General features: G+C 37.5%; 1 protein-coding gene across 1 annotated transcript in view; it reads right to left on the reverse strand.

The window, feature by feature from the left end:
* The window catches only part of LOC104110753 (D-lactate dehydrogenase [cytochrome], mitochondrial), a 35,061-nt gene that overhangs the window by 7,004 nt on the left and 7,544 nt on the right, over positions 1-20,513 (reverse strand). Inside the window, exons 7-13 of the mRNA XM_070191364.1 lie at positions 19,979-20,039; positions 9,990-10,026; positions 9,860-9,921; positions 8,105-8,201; positions 3,158-3,232; positions 2,515-2,623; positions 695-804 (exon numbers count right to left, since the gene is read on the reverse strand). Of these exons, the coding sequence (XP_070047465.1) occupies positions 695-804; positions 2,515-2,623; positions 3,158-3,232; positions 8,105-8,201; positions 9,860-9,921; positions 9,990-10,026; positions 19,979-20,039 (551 nt within the window). The remainder of the gene's footprint in view (positions 1-694; positions 805-2,514; positions 2,624-3,157; positions 3,233-8,104; positions 8,202-9,859; positions 9,922-9,989; positions 10,027-19,978; positions 20,040-20,513) is intronic.

Genomic DNA, 20,513 nt, shown 5'->3' on the forward strand with positions numbered 1-20,513 from the left:
ATGATGAGAACTAGAAAATTACAATTGTACAAAGAAACAAATTCAGGAATTCTATTTTTCCAAATTTACATCCATGGTTTTGTTCCCTTTTCATTTTTAGTAGGAAAGATATTTTTCTCAATTAATTGAATCTGTATTGAGTTGTCTGTATTTCTCCTCCTTTCGTGGTTCTTTTTGGTCAAAGGTAAGTTGGATCTAAAAAACATATAGGAATAAGATTACGAACTGCAATTATTGGGAGGTACTCAATACCTTGGGTGTTTAGCTACAAAACTTGCATGCTCCATAAGTCCATCCACGAGAAGCCTTATCATTTTTTTATTATGAGCAAATGATGCTAAAATCATTACTCTACAAATGTTAAAAGCTCTTATTGTGCTAGTCTATTTTCTTTTAAACAAGACAGATAAGACCAGAAATCTGGAAAGGTTTTCATATTCTTTTCTTATTTTTTGAGACTATAGGAGGAGTAGGGCTTTCATAGAAGTTATCATTTGCTAGCTGTCATTTACTTGAAATATCATAAAACATATCCATGTTAATGCAAACACTAATATTAGCCCCTCATTTTCTAAGATCTAGTTTGACAGAACTAAAAACACAAGCATAGGTACTTTTATAATGAAAAATTGAATAGAAACAGAACGTAAAAAAATTATAATATTGAATAGACAGAACTAAGACAATGAAGTACCTTCCAGAGTTCCTTTTTCTCGTCAGGTTTTTCAGCGAAAACAAAATCAGAGCCATTGTGCTGAGAAGCTATCTTCTGAACAATCTGCGTTTGCTCACGCGAATACGCCTCTGATAGATCACAAAAATCAGTAGCTAGTTAAACAATAGGTAAGTGGCATCAGTATAGTTAGTATGTTCACTCACAACCCCACAATGAAAACAATAGTTAGGTTCAATCGCGAATATTCAGAGTGCATATCATAGTAATCTTCAGAGGCACCCTTGAAAAGGGCCAGCTGGAAGTTCAATGTGTTCTGCAACTGAGTTTTAATCCCTCTACCCCATCGAAAGACAAAAGAAAGGGTCAATCTTCCTAATCTACTGGAAGGAATAATTTGTTAAAACTCTGGTTAATCTATATTGTCTGCTGGAAACAGCCTCTCTATCTCCACAAGGTAGGGGTAAGGTCTGCATACACACAACCCTCCCCAGACCCCACTCCACTATGTGGGATTACACTGGGTATATTGTTGTTGTTATCTGGTTAATCTATATGCACTCCTATCACAGGTTATCTGTATTGACTCTTCTTGACTTACTATTCTCAGTAAGGTGCTTGAGTTAACACCTATACTGATCATCTATTGGAAAATTTGTGTCACGTTATAAAAGATTGAAAGCAACTTGTTTGGTCGGATTTATAAATCAACCACCTTCAAAGAATTCATAATTTAATTTCTAATAGCTTGTTTGGATAATGACTAGGGATCAGTAAGCATCTAGAAATAAACAAATCTGATTCCACCAAAATCAGATCTCTGTACTGTAAGGTTTCAATTAAAAATCTTTTTTCAAAAATACATGACAAAAGAAAAATAAAGACAGCGCAACAAGTTAAGGCTTTTTGTATCAACTATTAGTCTCATTAGCACATAAATCTGGCGTAAAGCAAACTCAAGATATACCAGACAGAAAGGGAAGTGGAATTTTGGAAGAGAGGGAGGAGGAAGAGCGGTGGAGGAGAGCGCGGAATGAAGATGAAAAAGAGAGTGCCAACAGGAAAGAGGGGATATACTGCTCGAGTTCAAGTGAACGAGATATCCTAAGGACTGCTGGAGAGAGAGAAAGGAGAGGAGTGGTTTGACAAGGAAGCTTCCATCATCTTGGCCGATAAGGGACTGAACAAGATAGGGCAACTAAATGGCGCCTCCTGGGACATCATTCCAGATGTGCTAAATGCATAGCCATCATCAGTTGGACTTGGATTTGAAATAGAAAGTCAATGTTTTGGTTGTCCGGCCAAACAAGTAGGAAGACTTTGGGAAGGCCAAATCCTTCCACCCAAATGATACCTATTTTTATTATCAAAAATTGTCAATAGAATTATAGAAGCAGGCAAATTCTCATTTATGAACTATGAAGTATAAAAGGAAAATGAGATTGCCAGGAAGCCAACTGATGCAACTCTGAGGTTGTGGCATAATAGTCAATGAAATTGGAATGGACCATGAGAGACACTTGTTCAAATCCCAGCGGAGGCAAACAAGTTAGGTAATTTCTTTCCATCTATCTAAGTTTTGGTGGAAAAAGTTTCCTAATACATGTTCTAGTGGGAGATAGAACAGGTAACCGGTGGATTACTCAGGATACGTGAAAGCTGGCACGGACACATGTTGGTATGCTGTCTTCTACTACTGCTTATGAGATTAAAGATTATAACACAAGTTAAACTAGGCATTAAACAATTATATGGTGAGACGGAGATTAACAGAAGTTTTAGTATTCATACCATAAAAATAAAAAAGACAGGACTTTTTATATCAAACTTGCACACTTCACCTGTGCCTACAAATTCAAACATCAAAGTTGGAACCTCCGGAAATTTTTTGTCATTTGCGAGATTGATTGCTCTCACTTGAACTTCATCCAAGAGCTCCACTCTTGACACCTAATGTGCATTGGAACAAAGAATTACTTCTATCTCTAACAGAAAGTTATGGTTTCTATTTTGAATTGTCAAAAATGTAGAGTCAGAGGCCCTCATTTTCCCCATTGCTGAACTAAACAACAAAAATGAGCTCCCACACTAACTCTGCCGAGTACAATTACAGTGTTCAGCTTAAGCAAATGGAAGCATGAAAAGAAAATAAAGATTCAAAAACCGTTAACCTATTTGATATCCTCTGGAGATGTGACTGAATATAATTTCTTACACTAAGACAATAATTAGAGACGTTTAAGTCTATTAAACATTGGCTTAATCTTAAGTTAATCATAAACAAAAGGACTTTCTAAAATCTTTAATGGAAATGAGTCCCATATTTAATCAGGCATAATTTGATTTACATGAAACTAGTTGGAATCTGTCAATGCAGTTAGTGGAGCCATGCAGAGAACAGTACATTTATATTAGGAGACTGGTCCAACAAATTTCATTAGAATTTTATTATGATTATTCTAATGCATTTAGTTGAGTTCTGACCTGTATACCAGAATGCATAGTGGCTATAGCAACGTCTGCAGCATCTTTAATTGTTGGAAAGTTACACATTGCAACCTGTACCAATATCATGAAAAATGCAAGTTCAACATAAAGCTATTTACAGCACAATATGAGAAGACACAACTCTCTCTAAAGTGGGGGTACACAGACTGGCCTAATAGTAGGGACTAACATGAAAAGTATGATTAAGCTTCTAACTTAACTGAGATACAGGGTGTCCTAATACAGAACAAATTCATTGCATCAATCCTTAACGACATTTTATAGATCAAACCCAGCACATTCAAGAATTTATAATTGCACAGATAGCACCAATAAGGCCTAGTTTCACAGGTAAGCCTGAGGTCACAAGAACCTAAAGTTCTTTCAGGTCTCCATAACAACAGGGTAGTATGCATTTAGTATCAAGTTCTTTCAAGTCTCGACAGCATTAGGGAAGTATGTAATCTTACCTCAAAAATTTTCAAGTCTCCAAAAATTCCCAGTCATATTATGAAAAATCGATGTTATCATTTATTTATAGCATTATTTGAATATCTATTCCGATGGATTTATGACCTATGGAGATGTTAGAATCTCAAAGAAATTCTACTCCCTGTGTTTCAATTTATGTGAACTCATTTCTTTTTTAGTCCGTGCCAAAAAGAATGACTCATTTCCATATTTGAAAATAATTTACCTTTATGCAATGATTTATAGCCACACAAAATATATGTGCTTCATTTTATACCACAAGTCCAAAAGTCTTCTCTTTTTTCTTAAACTCCGTGCCCAGTAAAATAGATTCACATAAATTGAAATGGAGGGAGTAATATATTCTAGGACCTTGTAAATATAATGTAACTCAATTTACCCCTATAATTATGATTTTCTTTCCTTTCTTAGAATATGTATGCTTAGCTATTTAAACCCCAATGGCTTGACGGAATAATCAAGCTTCTCACAAGTATCAGAGCGTTTAATGAGAAAATAATCTTTGGGATGACTCGTAGTGAAGCTAATCACTCTATGTTTTATCGGCGTTTCTGCTTCAAATTTGTGTGTTTATTTAGTGGTGTATGTCGATCATATTGTTATTACCGGCAATGATCAGGATGGTATCACTAGTTTGAAGCAACATCTTTTTCAGCACTTCCAAACTAAGGATTTGGACAGATTGAAGTATTTTCTAGGTATTAAGGTCGCTCAGTCTAGCTCAGGAATTTTTTTTCACAGCAAAAGTATACCTTAGACATTCTTGAGGAGACAGGATTCATGAGTTGTAGATCCATTGACACTCCTATTGCCAAACTTCTACCAAGACAAGGGGAGCCTCTTAGCGATCCCGCAAGATATAGGCAGTTGGTTGGCAAGTTGAATTATCTCACAGTGACTAGACATGATATTGTCTTTCCTGTGAGCATTGTAAGTCAGTTTATGGACTCTCCTTGTAATAGTCATTGGGATGTAGTTGTCCGAAGTCTTCAATATATAAAATCAGCTCTAGGCAAAAGATTGTTGTTCGAGGATCGAGGCCATGAGCAGATCATTGGATACATAGACGTTGATTGGGCAGGATCACCTTCTGATAGACGTTTTACGTCTGGATATTGTGTTTTAGTATGAGATAACTTGGTGTCTTGGAAGAGCAAGAAGCAAAATGCATTTGTTCGGTCTAGTGCAAAAGCAGAATATCGAGCAATGGCTACGGCAACATGTGAGCTAGTTTGGATCAAACAACTGCTCAAGGAATTGAAATTTGGAGAAATCGGTCAGATGGAACTGGTGTGTGATAATCAAGCTACTCTTCATATTGCGTTAAATCTGGTGTTCCATGAGAAAACTAAACACATTGAGATTGACTATCACTTCGTCAGAGAAAAGACACTCTCAGGAGATATCATTACAAAGTTTGTGAAGTCGAAGTTTCACCAAGTCCCTCACTGGTTCTCGTACTAGCTATATTTGTAACAAGCTCGGTAAATATGATTTATATGCACCAGCTTGAGGGGGAGTGTTAGATAGTTATGTATTGTATATAAGTAGTCTAGTCCCACATTTGAATAGGAGTAATATGTACTATGTAGAGCATAGCTATAAATAGGGCTTCTTGTTGTATATTGAAAAGTGATATACAACAACAACAACCCAGTAAAATCCCAATATTGAAAAGTAATATCAATAATATAATATTCCCGTGATCAGCTTCACTACGAGTCATGCCAAACTCCTAAACAAGTGTACTAAATTTACCAAACCAGGCACAAGGAGACTGTTTTAGACCATAGAGTGACCGGCGCAATCGACAAACAAGGCCACTAGACTCCTCTTGAGCAACAAAACCAGGTGGTTGCTCTATATAAACCTCATACTCAAAATTACCGTGAAGAAAAGCATTTTTAATATCCAACTGATAGAGAGGCCAATGGCAAACAGCAGCCATGGATAAAAAGAGACGGATTGATGCTATTTTAGCCACAGCGAGAGAAAGTATCATTGTAATCAAGCCCAAATATCTTAGTATACCATTTGGCAACAAGGCGAGCCTTAAGCCGATCAAGCTGGCCATCCGGACCAACTTTAACTGCATAAATCCAACGGCAACCAACAGTAGATTTGCCTGAAGGAAGAGGAACAAGTTCCCAAGTACCACTTGCATATAAAGCATACATCTCGTCAATCATAACATGTCGCCGTCCTGGATGAGAGTAGGGATGGAAATAAAGGACAAAAAAGATACAAAAGCGTAATTGGGTGATAACAGACGATGATAACTCAACCGACATAATGTGGATTAGGATTAAGTGTGGACCATATACCTTTCTGAAGTGCAATCAGTAAACTAGGAGGAGACAAGTCCACAGTAGGAGCAGGGTCAGGTGCTGGACGTGAATCAGCTGGGCCTGATGCTGGGTGCAGACAACAATGAAAAGTCAAAAGTGGTGTTCCTGTGACTAGGGATCTAGGAGGAGCAATATTAGATTCCTCAACGGTTGGTATTGGTAAGACTTATGTGGTTGAGGATGTAGGAGGAGCTATAGTAAACTCCTCAATAGTCGATATAGATCAGGCCTTAGATATATCAAGGTGGTCAGAAGAGGTAAAGTAAGGCCTAGACTCAAAAAATGTGACATCAGCCGACATTAGGTACCTACGAAGCCCTTTTGAACTCGAGAATACGCAAGAAAGACACACTTGAGAGCATGAGGAGCTAACTTATCCTTCCCGAGAGCGAAGTTATGAACGAAACATATACTCCCAAAAACACGAGGGGGAAGAGAGTATAAAGGCGACTGAGGAAACAATATTGAACGTGAAATCTGATTATGGATGGAAGATGAAGGCATCCGATTAATCAAATAACAAGCCATGAGAACTGCATCGCCCCAAAAATGCAGCAAAACATGAGACTCGATGAGAAGTGTGCAAGCAGTCTTAATAAGGTGCCTATTCTTTCTCTCTGCTACCCCATTCTGCTGAGGGGTATATGGACTAGACGTCTGATGAATAATTCTATGAGAAGTCATAAATTGCTGAAGCTGAGAGGATAAGTATTCTAAGGCATTATCACTGCAAAAGATGCGAGTAGAAACACCAAACTGATTTTTTATTTCAGCAAAAAAACTCTGGAATATAGAAAACAACTCAGAATAATCTGTCATTAGGAAAATCCAAGTACATCTTGAGTAATCATCAATGACACAAAAAAAATAACGATATCCTAAGGTTGAACTGACTCTACTAGGACCCCATATATCAGAATGAACTAAATAAAAAACAGACTCTCAACACTACTTCTCACGAGTTCAATCCTAGATTCGTAGATAGTATTCAATTGGTGATCAAACAATCAAATAATTAAGCATGTGATTGAATTAATAAACCAGGGTCATTTGGAAACAGCCTCTCTACCCTAGGGTAGGGGTAAGGTCTGCGTACACACTACCCTCCCCAGACCCCACTAGTGGGATTATACTGGGTTGTTGTTGTTGTTGTTTCCCATCAACTCTTTCTCCCAAGTTATATTTCTAACAAAAACAACAATTGCTAGAAGAAAAAAAAATTGAAAACACCCATCAGGTGTTGACTAGATTTGGTGGCACCAGTGTTCATGTCAGATTGACACCACTATGCCTCGGTGAAGTCATAAAACCATATGACACAGTATATATCACCTCTTCCCATATAAAATTCGAAAAAAATAATCAAGATAATGAATATGACAAGCTAGGATTGAATTGAATCCCAAATAGCATTCAATTTTTAACAATCTGAGGTCAAATACAAAATGGATAAACATAACTATAATCAACTTCAACCGAATTACACAATAGAATTAGATCAGATACAATCTCCTTTTATTTTTTTAGGTCAGATACAATCTTGATCTCAAAGTTGCTAGACCGTTTACATATTTTTCTCCAACGACGTTCAGTGAAACCTAATCCATGACCCCTACCCATTTCAAGTTGCATAATTCACTAATTCAGAGTGGGGTAAAATTAAGCTTAACGTTGTGACAGGAGACAGAATTGATAATTGACCTATTTCTTTTCCTTACCACCCAATTTGAGGATTGATCTACAGACTCTGCATCGACAAATAGAAAAATATTTTTTCAGAAAGTGGTTTTCGTAAATAGCTGTGGAAGTCTTTCTATCCGTTGCACTAGACATAGCCATGCGATAATATGAACAAGTGTCAAATATCACTCTTTCTTGATCAGTAAAGATATTTAATTATCATGAATGAGAAGATTCAAGTTTCACATTTACCATTTGTTCAGAAGACCATATATTGATTATGAGTTCTCCAACAGTAGAATGTCTGAATGTAATTAGATATTCCCCTAGTACGTTGAAAACATTTACAGAGCTAAATGTTGCGAAAAACAGGACTCGTACTTAAGAATATCTACATCAAGGAAAAGTAAAAACAGTAAAATACCACTGAAGACTGTGGAAGTTTCTGCAAGCGCAAGGTTATTTCAGTTATAACGCCTAAAGTGCCTTCACTTCCAATCATCAGACGTGTCAAATCGTACCTGCAACAAGCAGTTTCACCACTTTTAATGAATGCTAGCTGGACAGTTTCTTAATGTAAACAGTACAATCAGAAACTGATACCAAAATTAAAACAAAGAATCATATTTTAACTGAGAAAGCAAAAGATACTACAGATTTTTAACACAAGAAACACTCAATGATCATTCAGAAAAGTCTATGCATATCAATAGTCATCACATTTCTTCAGAATGATAGAACAGAGAAGTCTCTATGAACAACTAATAGAAGTGTTATAACGGAAAAGCCTATTGTATCCTACATAAGACGATGCAGTACTAGCTACTCATCCACATCTGCATCATCTCTCAGTCAGTCTAGCAGAATGTTTGATATTAGCGATGTTTTCAAAGGATCATTGCATCAGTATATGCATTAGCTGCAGTTTACTGGTCATGTCACCGTTTCATTGCAATCTAGTGCATTGATTGTGGACTACAATTTGGAAACTCTTTGAAATGGAAAGGGTGATGCTGGAAACAGCCAAAAGCTTAGCCCCTAGTTGAGCGTTTATGAGAAAAAGGAGAAGATCTGGAGTTGGGAAGTAGTCCATTTGGCACTTATGTGCAATATTGAGAGAGAGAAACTGACAAGCTTTCAAAGGCATAGAGAATAGCTCTGCACAGATGAGAGGAATACTTACGGCTTTCTATAAACCTTTGGAGCACGTAAGAAATCCCAAATAGTGCAGATAATTGAATGCTCTTTGTAAAGAGTCATACTTTTATCTAAAACTATTACTTTTGTACACTTCTTAAATATGGGTGTCTCTTTCTCCCGACCATACATCAATAAAATCTTAACATTATCAAATAAATTGGTCGTATTATGGGAATTTATATTTAAATATTCATCAGGATATGACCCATATAAACTATCCAGAAACATGTTCAAGATTCACCGGTTGGGTACATACTTGAAAAATGTTTAAACATGAATGCTACTTTCAAAATTCATAATCTTAAGACAAAGGAAAGACTCTGGAGTTTGAAATCCATGTCTATCTAAGTTGACCTGAGGCTAAGAGGCTGACTCCTAGAATCTCACCTTCCTCGTTGACATTAATGGAATTTCGTATTTACTAAATTATCAAGAGAAATAATGGTAAATAATGAGAGCTAACAGCATTATCATTACAGCTATTATATGATTGAAAATCGCATCACCTACTTTCATTCTTCATTAAGGATATTAAAACAAGATCAAGTTGTTCGGAGAGCAGTGTTGTCAACAGCGAAAAGCTCTAAAAAGCGCTCCAGGTCTATTGAGGCTTTAAGCGCAAAGCGCAATTAAAATGTCGGCTTTATTAAAAAAAGGCGCAATGAAGGAAAGAAATAATTATATATGTAATTCAAGAAAAAAGAGTAACAAATTCACTCGTGATGTTTTACTTAACAACTAATACACCTATTTGTCGATTATTATTGTTGTTTAGTACTGCCCGATTCAAGATAGAACTCGGAAATAAGGCACACGCCTTAGTGCCTTGCTTACGGTGAAGCGCAGCCTAAGCAACGCGAAGCGCGCTCTTTTCTGAGCTTCAAGGCTTAAGCGCGCCTTAAATGAGCCTTTGACAACACTGTCAAAGAGAAAAGGAGATCAAGTTAGAAAACATCGAGACTGATGTAAGAAAACGCACCCAGCAGCACTTTTTCTGGCACGAGATGCCGTCCTCATAACTTCTCCATCAGCTAGAACAACCTGCAAGAGAACTATATCTAAAATTTGGCTCTGCCATCAATACAAGCCTTTGATATCAACTTACTAACCTTAAGATTGATGACGTTATCCCGCATTGTACCATACCTACATGCTAAGAGAGAAAACTCTTAGTTGGAAACAAGCCAAAGAATAGCGAATTTAAGATCAACAGAACCAAGATAGTAGTAAATCCAATATTTGTGGGGCTACAGTTAGAGAACTTTTTATCCAAATTGCGATATAATATATTTCAAAACTATCAACGGGCGTAGCCAACTTCCTCTTGCATTTTTTGTGGGGCTACTTTAGATGAATCCTCAAGAACTACTAGGTAAATGTAAAGGTCAAGGACGAAGAAGCTTAACGACATAATGAAGAATATATGGAATAGATCATGAAGAGGAGCATATTTTTTTATGCAATCAAATCAGTTTTCCAAATTGTTATTCAACTGCTTATTTTCAGTTTCAGCACTTCTATCCAAAAGTGTAACTGCTTCTTTATAAAATAAAATCAGCTCCAGCACTTGGTGCTTAAAAGCTACTTTTTAAAGCTAAGCCAAATGGGCTCTAAGTCCACCACATGTAGAAACTTAACACAACACATAACAAGTAGATAGCCCAAAGCTAGTAGTTCTATTTCCAAGGTCTCTAACTTAATGTTTCATGGTTTAAATTTAAAATCTGTGATTACGAATCATGCAATATCTATTAATTTGGAAATAAAGGTGCTTGGAGGTCAGGAAATTATCAGAGTCACACACCTCTTATTTGCAAATGACGTCTTTGTTTCTTGCAATGCGAAAAATAGTGCTGACAATTGGCACAATTCATATCCGTATTTTACCAACCCGCTTGCATTTAAACGGGTTGGTGAGTGACATTAAAATATGGGTCAAATGTGGATTGAGAATTTTGAGCCCCTTTTTAACCATAGAAAAGTGGATTAAAAATGGGTAAAATATGTGTTTAACATATTTCAGACTGAATTTGGGAAAATCATGTCTTCTCTCTCTTAAACAAGGTTGTTTCTAACCTTGCATTGACAGACAATTATCCTTTTTAAAGCTTACCAATCACCTGAAATGCCATATTTTTTTTATAAGGTAAATAATTGTATTAACATTGAAAAAATCTCCCATGTACAAGAGGTATACCAAAGTGGAGAATCTACAACAAAATATTATTCGCTACACTCAGTCATCTATACAAATAGGAATCTCATGGGTTCACCAAAAAGCAATCAAAAACAAAAGACAATTCCTCAAGTGTACAAAATCATTTTCAATCCCCTCGAACGCTCTCATATTTTCCTCCATGCGACCCACATAAGAGCTAGCTAGCAACCGCCGATGTCCTTTATCTTCTTCTCCTACTTCTACCGGCCCAATCGTGCAACACATCTTTGTTAGTGCCTAGCATCACTCAGCTATTTACCAAACAAATTCAAGATTACCCTCCACAGAACCAACGCCACCCTAATGCACCAAAAGATGATCAACTTCTTCACCCGAACATTTGCACATATAGTACCAGCTAACATAGGTAATATTTCTTTTGCTTAGATTCTCAACTATCATAATCGCTCCCCTTGCTACCAAATATGCAAAAAAATAAAAAGCACTTTCCTGGGCGCCCTTGGAATACAAACCAATAAGTGAGGAAAACATGTCTCCTCTCTCACCACCAACTTCTCATAGAAAGATTTGGCTATGAATAATAGACTATATGGACAAGCTTCTAAAATCAGATTATTTTGAGAAATATTTTTCTCAAAAGTGTTTTTCAAAAAAGTACTTTTGGTGAGAAGCAATTTGGTGTTTGGCTACTTAATTTGAAAAGCACTTCTGAGCAGTTCTGAGCAGCAATTAAGTGTTTGGCCAAGCTTTTAGGAAGTGTTTCTAAGTGTATTTTTCTCAAAAGTGTTTTTCAAAAAAGTGCTTTTGGAGAGACTATTTATTTCTGCTTCTACTCAAAAGCACTTTTTTCCTTCAAAAAGCTTGACACCACACACCTTAACTTTGGAAAAAAAGTACTTTAGGCCAAAAAAATACTTTTGGCTCAAGAGAAGCTTGGCCAAACAGCTATAAACCCTCACTCCTCAATGCCCATCTCCATAAATCCTTATTAGATGGATGTATGATATGCTTTTATAGTACCTTCAGCAACCTTTGGAACTCCCCAGCTCCCAGTTTTGTAGATTTCTCCTAACCTTAGATCCCAAAGTACTTCCCCATTATGCACCCTTTGAATCTATTGGACTGACAAATCACTCTGGTTCGAAACTCTAAACACACTAGGGAATGAAACCCTCAATTTGTCCTCCCATACCACTTACGGTTCCAAAAGCTAATTATTCTCCGATCCCTAACCCTTAAAGTAATATGACCACAGAAGTCTTCCCACCCCTCCATGATACTCCTCCATATACTACACCCAAAACAAATGATACTCCTCCATATACTACACCCAAAACAAATGATACTCCTCCATATACTACACCCAAAACAGGTTTGAAATAGATTTAGCCCCCCCCCCCCAACCCCAACACACACACACCTCACCACATAGTACCATACTTCTCTACTACTACCTCCTTCCATAAAGCATGCTCCTCCACCCGAAATCTCCATAGCTATTTCCATAGCAGAGCTTTCTTGTACACCCAAACCATTCCCCTCGCAGAAATACCACGTTTATTGGAAATTTATTGATTGGATCAGAAAATGTAACAACAGTACTATTTTCCCTGGCATCCATGTCGCCAAAGAAAGAAACCCAACGAGAGGAACTGACTAGTGGGCTAGGAAAGGAAGAGCTGAACGTTGTCAAAGTTATCCATTTTGTGCTGGCACTGGACGGAAGTTTTTGCAAGGAAGCATCTCAGACCTGGCGGGCATCTTTTGCATCGATATTACCACTAGCGAAATGGTTGGATGAACAAGATGGGGTGGGTGGGGAATGGATAGTAACAAAGAGGCGTGAGATAGCAAAGGTGACGGGTCGGGATAGAGGTTGAGGATGTCACTGTGTGATGATGCCGAGAAGATATGGATGTAAGGCAGGGGTGGTGGAGGCATTGAATATTGGCCACTTATTTCATTTGGCGCGTGAGTTATTTATAGACGATTACAACTAAGAGACATAAGAGCCACAAGTGGGAATTCAATTATTCCAGGTTATAATGATGACAGTGAGGAGCCAAACTAGGTACTGGTATTTAATTCTTGTACAGAATATGAGTTACCCAAACGACCTGTTAACCAATTCTAGACCCATTTTAAATATGGACAGGTTGGGTGTTTGAGCAATTTTTACTCAACCAGTTTTTAACCCGCCCAAAACCAATCCGACCCACCCATTTGCCAGCACTAGCCGAAGGTAACCAGCTGGAAGCCTTGACACATGTGCTTATGTGGTTTCAGACTGTGATGGACTCAAGATCAACCTCAAAAAATGTGTGATAATCCAAGTGGATGAAACGGATAAATTGATATTCTGGCAGGCGTGCTTAGTTGCAGGTTCGGAGCCCTCCCAACCACTTATCTTGGTATGCTTTTGTGTTCATCAATGAAACTACACTTGATCAAGAAAATAATAGGAAAAAAAAATTTGGAAATCACATGATGTGTTAGTGATGATTTTCAAGAAAAAGGAAGAGCTTCTTGTATTTCTGTATGTTAATTTACATCAAGAGTACTGACATTTTATATAATGAATCCTATGGCTAAACTAGGAAATGAAATCACAATCAAGCTACAGAATAAAATCTACCTATAATTAGGCTAGAGAATAAAATCTAATCTAATCATATCTTTCTACTAATTACACTAATCAACACTCCCTCTCAAGTTGGTGCAAAGATGTCGCACATGCCCAACTTGCAAACCAAAGTGTGAAAAGTCTTTTTGCTGAGACCTTTTATGAGCACATCCGCTAGCTGCTTTTCTAACGATACATGAAGCAAACTCAAGGTACCACCAACAATCTTTTCTTTGATGAAATGTCGATCAATTTCAACATATTTTGTTCTATCATGTTGAACAGGATTATGAACTATACTGATCGCAGCCTTGTTGTCGCAATATAACAAAAGCTTCCCTGTTTCAGATAACCTCAATTCCTTCATTAACTTTTGTAGCCAAATAAGTTCACAAACACCCTGGGCCATTGCTCTATATTCTGCTTCTGCACTGGATCTGGCAACTACATTTTGTTTCTTGCTTCTCCAAGTAACTACATTCCCTCCCACGAGTAAGGGTGTCAATGGTTCGGTTCGGACGGTTATTTTATAAAATTTGTACCATACCAATTTTTCGGTTATTCTATTATGTATAATCAAAATTGGACTTTTCGAAACCGTCCCAATCTATGCCGGTTTCTCTTCGGTATCGGTACGGTTCGGTTAATTTTCGGTATTTTTTTTAAATATCATGTAAAATTCACCAGTAGAAGTAAAATGCAATAACATATGTTCTTTTATAGGACTTAGCAAAACTCTCACGACATTTTTACTGTTTAAAGATTGATGAATTAAAAAAATGAAAGATGGCTAGAGTATAGATCCATCAACTATTCTACAACAACGTAAAAGAAACCAAGCAAAGGCAAAAAAAATATAAATCACACGAGTGAAAAGATATTAACCAAGCTGGGACTCAAGAATAAAGTCTATAGAAGATTAAATATTCAAAAAGATAAATCTAAATTATATGAAAGGAAACATATTCAATACATTGTAGTTTGTTACTCATAATCACTAAAATACTTTGTGTCTTGCTAATGAAGATACTTGAAATAACTTAGTTTAAGTAGAAGTAGCATAATAGGTTTTAGGAATTAGTATTTTGAGTTTAATTACTTGTTGGCTTGTAACAATTTTCATAATTCCAAGGCCCAAAGAAAACTTTAATGCATTATTATTTTTAAACTTACTACATAAATATATTTTTCACATGTAAAATTTATTCGGTACGGTTCGGTATTTTCGATTTATTTTCATAAAATAAAAAACATACCCTAATTATCGGTGCGGTTATAGATTTATATAAAAACCTACGGTTTTCTTTAAAAGAAACCTAAAAATCGGTTCGGTCGGTTTAGTCGGTTTTCGAATATCCATTGACACCCCTACCCACAAGTGTACAATAACCAGATGTAGATCTTCTGCCATCTAGAGATCCAGCCCAATCCGCATCTGTAAAGGCTTCTATCTGGAGGTGACCATGTTTGGAGAAAAGTAACCCTTTCCTGGTGCAGACTTCAGATACCGCAAAATGTGAAAGACAGCTTGCATATGAGGATCTCGTGGATCGTGCATGAACTGACCCACCAAGCTAACTGAATAGGCTATGTCTGGCCTAGTGAGAGAAATGAGTTTTCCAACCAACCTCTGATATCTCTCCTTATCAATTGACTTTCCAACCCTAGTTTTTTTTTTTTGATTTGCACCGGGTGTCCAAGTCTCTTTGAGTCCCGACTAATCTCGGGGGTGCACAGGCCCTCGGCAAGGAGTTTCCCGCAAGTGCACCACGGTTAATTCAGGTTTTACCGAACTTGAGACCTTGAAAGGGAGCAAACCCCAAGGCTCAAGTCAATTGCCACCAGGCCAACCCCTGAGGGTTTGTAACTTGTGATTGCTTTCAATGGGAGATTTTGCTAGTTTGCAACCTATCATACCAGTTTCTTTCAAGAGATCTAGGATATATTTCCTTTGAGAAATAAAGATTCCTCTTTTTGATCTAGGAACCTCAACTCCCAAGAAGTATTGCAACTTCCCTAGATCTTTGATCTCAAATTCTTGGGCTAACAGCTTTTTCAATCGGGCCCTCTCTTCATTGTCATTCCCTGTCATTACTATATGTCATCAACATAAACTATGAGAAGAGTGAGTTTACCCTTTTGGTGTTTTATGAAGAGGGTATGATCGGCATTACTTTGTTGGTAACCGAAGAAGATCATCGCTTTGGAGAATCTGTCAAACCAAGCTCTTAGAGATTGCTTCAATCCGTACAAGGCTTTCTTCAGTCTGCACACTTTTCCTTGACTTTGTTCAGTATCAAATCCAGGAGAAATCTCCATATACACCTCTTCTTCCAAGTCGCCATGAAGAAATGCATTCTTCACATCAAACTGTTGTAAGTCCCAATCAAGATTAACTGCACAAGACAAAAGAATTCTAATAGTGTTCATTTTTGCAACAGGGACAAATGTCTCCTGATAGTCCACTCCATAAGTTTGATTGAATCTCTTAGCCACCAGTCTTGCTTTGAATCTTTCTATCGAACCATCAGCTTTGTGCTTCACAGTAAAGACCCATTTGCAGCCAACCAATTTCTTATTTAGTGGTGAAGTGACAAGATCCCAATTCTCATTCTTTGACAAGGCCTTCATTTCTTCAATCATAGCTTGCTTCCATTTAGGATCTGCAAAAGCTTCCCTCCAATTCTGGGGAATGGACACAGAAGAAATAGACAAGGCAAAAGCTCTATAGGAAGGAGATAAGGAATTATAGGAGACAAAGTTAGATAAGGGATGTTTGGTGCAAGATCTGACTCCTTTTCTGTGAGCAATAGGCACATCTAACTCACTAGGAAATGTAGATAACTCACCAGTAGAAGAGGTTTCAATAGCAGAAGAGGGTTCAGCTTCAGCAAATTGCATCATGACTTCTTCAGCTCTCTTTTTCCCTGAATAAGTTATCAAATCAGGTTTATCCAAACGCCCAATAGTCTCCCCCTGAATTCTTTCTTCAATTTCACTTTCTCCGGTCTTAGTGGCTTCAACAGTGAGAATCATCTCTTCATCCTTATAGCTCTCCCCCTGAAGAGGTGATGGTGTTTTATTGTAATAGGGCTCAGATTCTCGAAAGGCAACATCCATGATGACGAAGGATCTCCTAGAAGGAGGATGATAGCATTTATACCCTTTATGCGTTGGAGAACACCCAATAAAGACATATTTAATAGCTCTAGGATCAAGTTTTCCCGAAATCCTAGTGTGAACAAAGCAAACACAACCAAACACCTTCGGAGGAACAATATAATCATTCCTACCCTTCAAAGCTTCCAAAGGACTCTGAAAATTGAGACTTTTAAGTGGCATTCTATTGATAAGGTAGGCAGCTACTAGAATGGCATCCCCAGTAAGGTTTTGGTAGATTCATAGTAAACATTAGAGATCGTGCCACTTCTAGCAAATAACTATTTTTCCTTTCAACAACCCCATTTTGTGCACTAGTATAAGGACAACTAGTTTGATGGATTATTCCAAAAGACTCCAAATAAGCACCAAAATCTTTACCCAATATATTCTGTGCCATTGTCAGTTCACAAGATTTTTATCTTGACCTCAAATTGGATACAAATCATCTTATGAAACGACTGAAAACAGGAGAAGACTTCATTTTTGGCCTTTAACAAATATACCCAAGTCATCCTAGTGCAACAATCAATAAAAGTAACAAACCATCGATTACCAGACAAGAAAACTGTTTGAGTGGGACCCCATACATCAGAGTGAATAGTCGAAAAAGGGATGGTACTTTTATTATCACTTAAAGGATAAGAGTTTCTAGTGTGCTTGGCATATTCACAAGCACCACAAAACAAAGATTCAAACTCAGTTCTAGAAAACAAACTAGGATATAATTTCTTTAGAACAAAAAAGGATGGGTGCCCCAACCGTCTATGCCACTATATTATTTCTTGGTTGACGTTCTTATTTCCTCCAAAAAAAGCCTTGACCAAAGTCTCGAGTTCCATCAATCCAATATAAGTCATCATGCAATCTACCACTGCCAATCCTCTTCCTTGTTTGAAGATACTGAAAAACACAATAATCAGGGAAGAACTCGATACTACAGTTTAGATTTTTGGTGATGGCGCTAACTGATAACAAGTTAACGGGAAACTCAGGTACATGAAGAACGGTTGACAATGTAATATCAGGTGTACAGATAACAGAACCTGTTCCAGAGACAGGAGTTAGGGAGTCATTGGCTATTCTGACACAATCCCCTTTGGGACCAGAAGAGTAGTTTTGAAAGATTTTAGAGGAGCCTGTCATGTGTCTATTCGCACCAGAATCAATAATCCAAGAATTAAGATAGGCACTAAAGGCAATACCTGACTGCACATAATTGGAAGTCCAACATTAGAAGTGTCAAGTTTGTTCAAGAGACGACGAAGGTGTTGAACTTCCTCCGAAGACAGAGTTTCTCCTGAAGCAGTTTCTCTAATGTTTTCACATTTTCTGTAATATTAGCTAGACCCCTTCATAGACCGACACGCTTGCCTCCACGACCTCTAGTTGGTCTACCATGCAGTTTCCAGTATGTCTCTTTTGTATGTCTTAGACTTTCCACAGTAATCACAGTGCAAGTGATCTTTATCAGAAGTGAATGACTTTGTTTGCTCATGAGACACAGTTAACCCAGACTTCTCGGTTGGTGCTGAATAAAGCATGACTCCTCGTCGGCTCTCTTCTTGTTGAACATAAGAGTATGCATCCTCAAGAGAAGGAAAAGAAACTTTACCAAGAACTTGAACCCTGATCTGATCGTACTTTGGGTTCAAACCGGCTAGAAAATCATATATCCTTTCTTTTTCAACCAATTTCTGAAAGAGAACTACATCATCGGTACACTTCGCTTGGAGAACCTGATAGTAGTCAATTTCCTGCCATAACCCAGTTAACTCGGAAGAGTAGTCAGGGATAGTCAACTCACCTTGCTTAGTGGCATGAATCTTATTTCGAATTTCAAAGACCTGAGCGTCATTTCCCTTACGAGAGTAAGTGCACTTAGTAGAATTTCAGATCTTTTCGGCAGTATCAAGCAATAAATATTGTTTAGAAATTCGAGGGTGCATAGTATTTAAAAGCCATGTCATAACTAGGGAAATATCTGAATCACATTGACTATAGCTAGCATCAGTCACAGCATGTGCTTTCTTGCCTCCCGTAATATAACTAAGCAACTTTCTAGACTTAATAAAAAGCAAACAAGATCTTGACCAAGCAAGATATGTACTAGCCCCATTCAATTTAACTGCGCTAGCTTGTGAAACAGAATTAACCATTTGTGAAAGAGAATTATTTGTTGATTTGGTGTCCCTATTATTTCACAAGTAGCAGTCCAGAAGCCAAAAAAAGGAATCACAATCTAAAATAATCAAACCTAGAGAAAGAAATTGCTCTTTTCTACCAAAGTATCGAACCTGAACTCCAAGGATGAGAGAAAAAACATCAAACTTCGCTGGAGAACAAGATCTTAGAAGCTGAAACCCTACCTCCGGTGAGTGAAAAAAAAATTGGAACTGGGGTAGGCTCAGAATTTGATGGCGATCTGAAAGGAGCAAAACAATTCCAGAAAAAGTCGCCGGAAGGTTGTCTACTCGTCGGCGCGTGAGATATACGCGTCGCCGGAGTCAGAGCTGTTGACAGCGCGTGGCGGCGCGTGGAGAGGTCCTTCTCGGAGCTGCTTACTGGGGTTTTGTCGCCGTCGCCTGAGGGAGCTTGTAGTGGTGTTAGTTTTTCCACACTACTGGTATATAATTGTTTCGATGCGTACAGCCACCGTGAGGGAGGAAAAACTCGACCTCTTCAAAGAACTGGAACCCTATAGTGCTGCTGTGGGAGAAAACTCACCTCAAAATGGCAGCAGAGGCTCTGATACCATGATGATTTTCAAGAAGAAGGAAGAGCTACTTGTATTTCTGTATGTTAATTTACATCAAGAGTACTGACATTTTATACAATGAATCCTATGGCTAAACTAGGAAATGAAATCAGTAATTGCTACAATCAAGCTACAGAATAAAATCTACCTATAATTAGGATAGAGAATAAAATTTAATCTAATCATATCTTTCTACTAATTACACTAATCAACAGTTAGTTATTCAAAGTGCTTTAAAGTTTCCGATAACACTTTACGGGGGGGAAAAAAAAAAAGGAATTAAAGTATGAAAGCACACGAAATATGATTAGAGAACATTTTCCAGCAACAAACATGAAAGATGAGAATATCTCTAAGGGAGCAGTCTCAGAGCAACTACCTCACAGCTAAAGAACCAGAGCACCGTGTAGCACACATTCCCCCGATGGTTGCCCCAGGTCCTGAAACATGGCATGTTCACACATCTCAAAAGTCAAGTACATACAGAGGAAATATCATCTGTGTTAAGTAGAGACTTCATATATAAGAGTTACAATTTCAAATCGGCAATGGAGCATAGGAAAAGAAAGGGATTACAGCAAAGGCAGGTAACACAATTTGGACCTACAAGCTAATAGCAAGAGGATTTAGAGTCATGTCCATTAAAAAGAATACTAAGCATGAAGAGAGCTAAACCAAAATCACTGCTGATCAATAAAGATAGGCATACAACTACAATTATCTGTAACCCGGACCAGTTTTGGAGAAAAAGATCAAGATGAATATTCGGATGCATTTTAATTCATTCATGTAATGTGATGCAGCCAATTGAACTGTAATTCTGGATATATGGAGTAAGGAAATTGACTTGAAGTTTTCTTTTTTTTCCACTACAAATTTGGCTGACTTTGGATGTATTTTTTATAATAGATAAA

Source organism: Nicotiana tomentosiformis, chromosome 1 (assembly GCF_000390325.3).
Source record: "Nicotiana tomentosiformis chromosome 1, ASM39032v3, whole genome shotgun sequence".
Taxonomy (NCBI): Eukaryota; Viridiplantae; Streptophyta; class Magnoliopsida; order Solanales; family Solanaceae; genus Nicotiana; species Nicotiana tomentosiformis.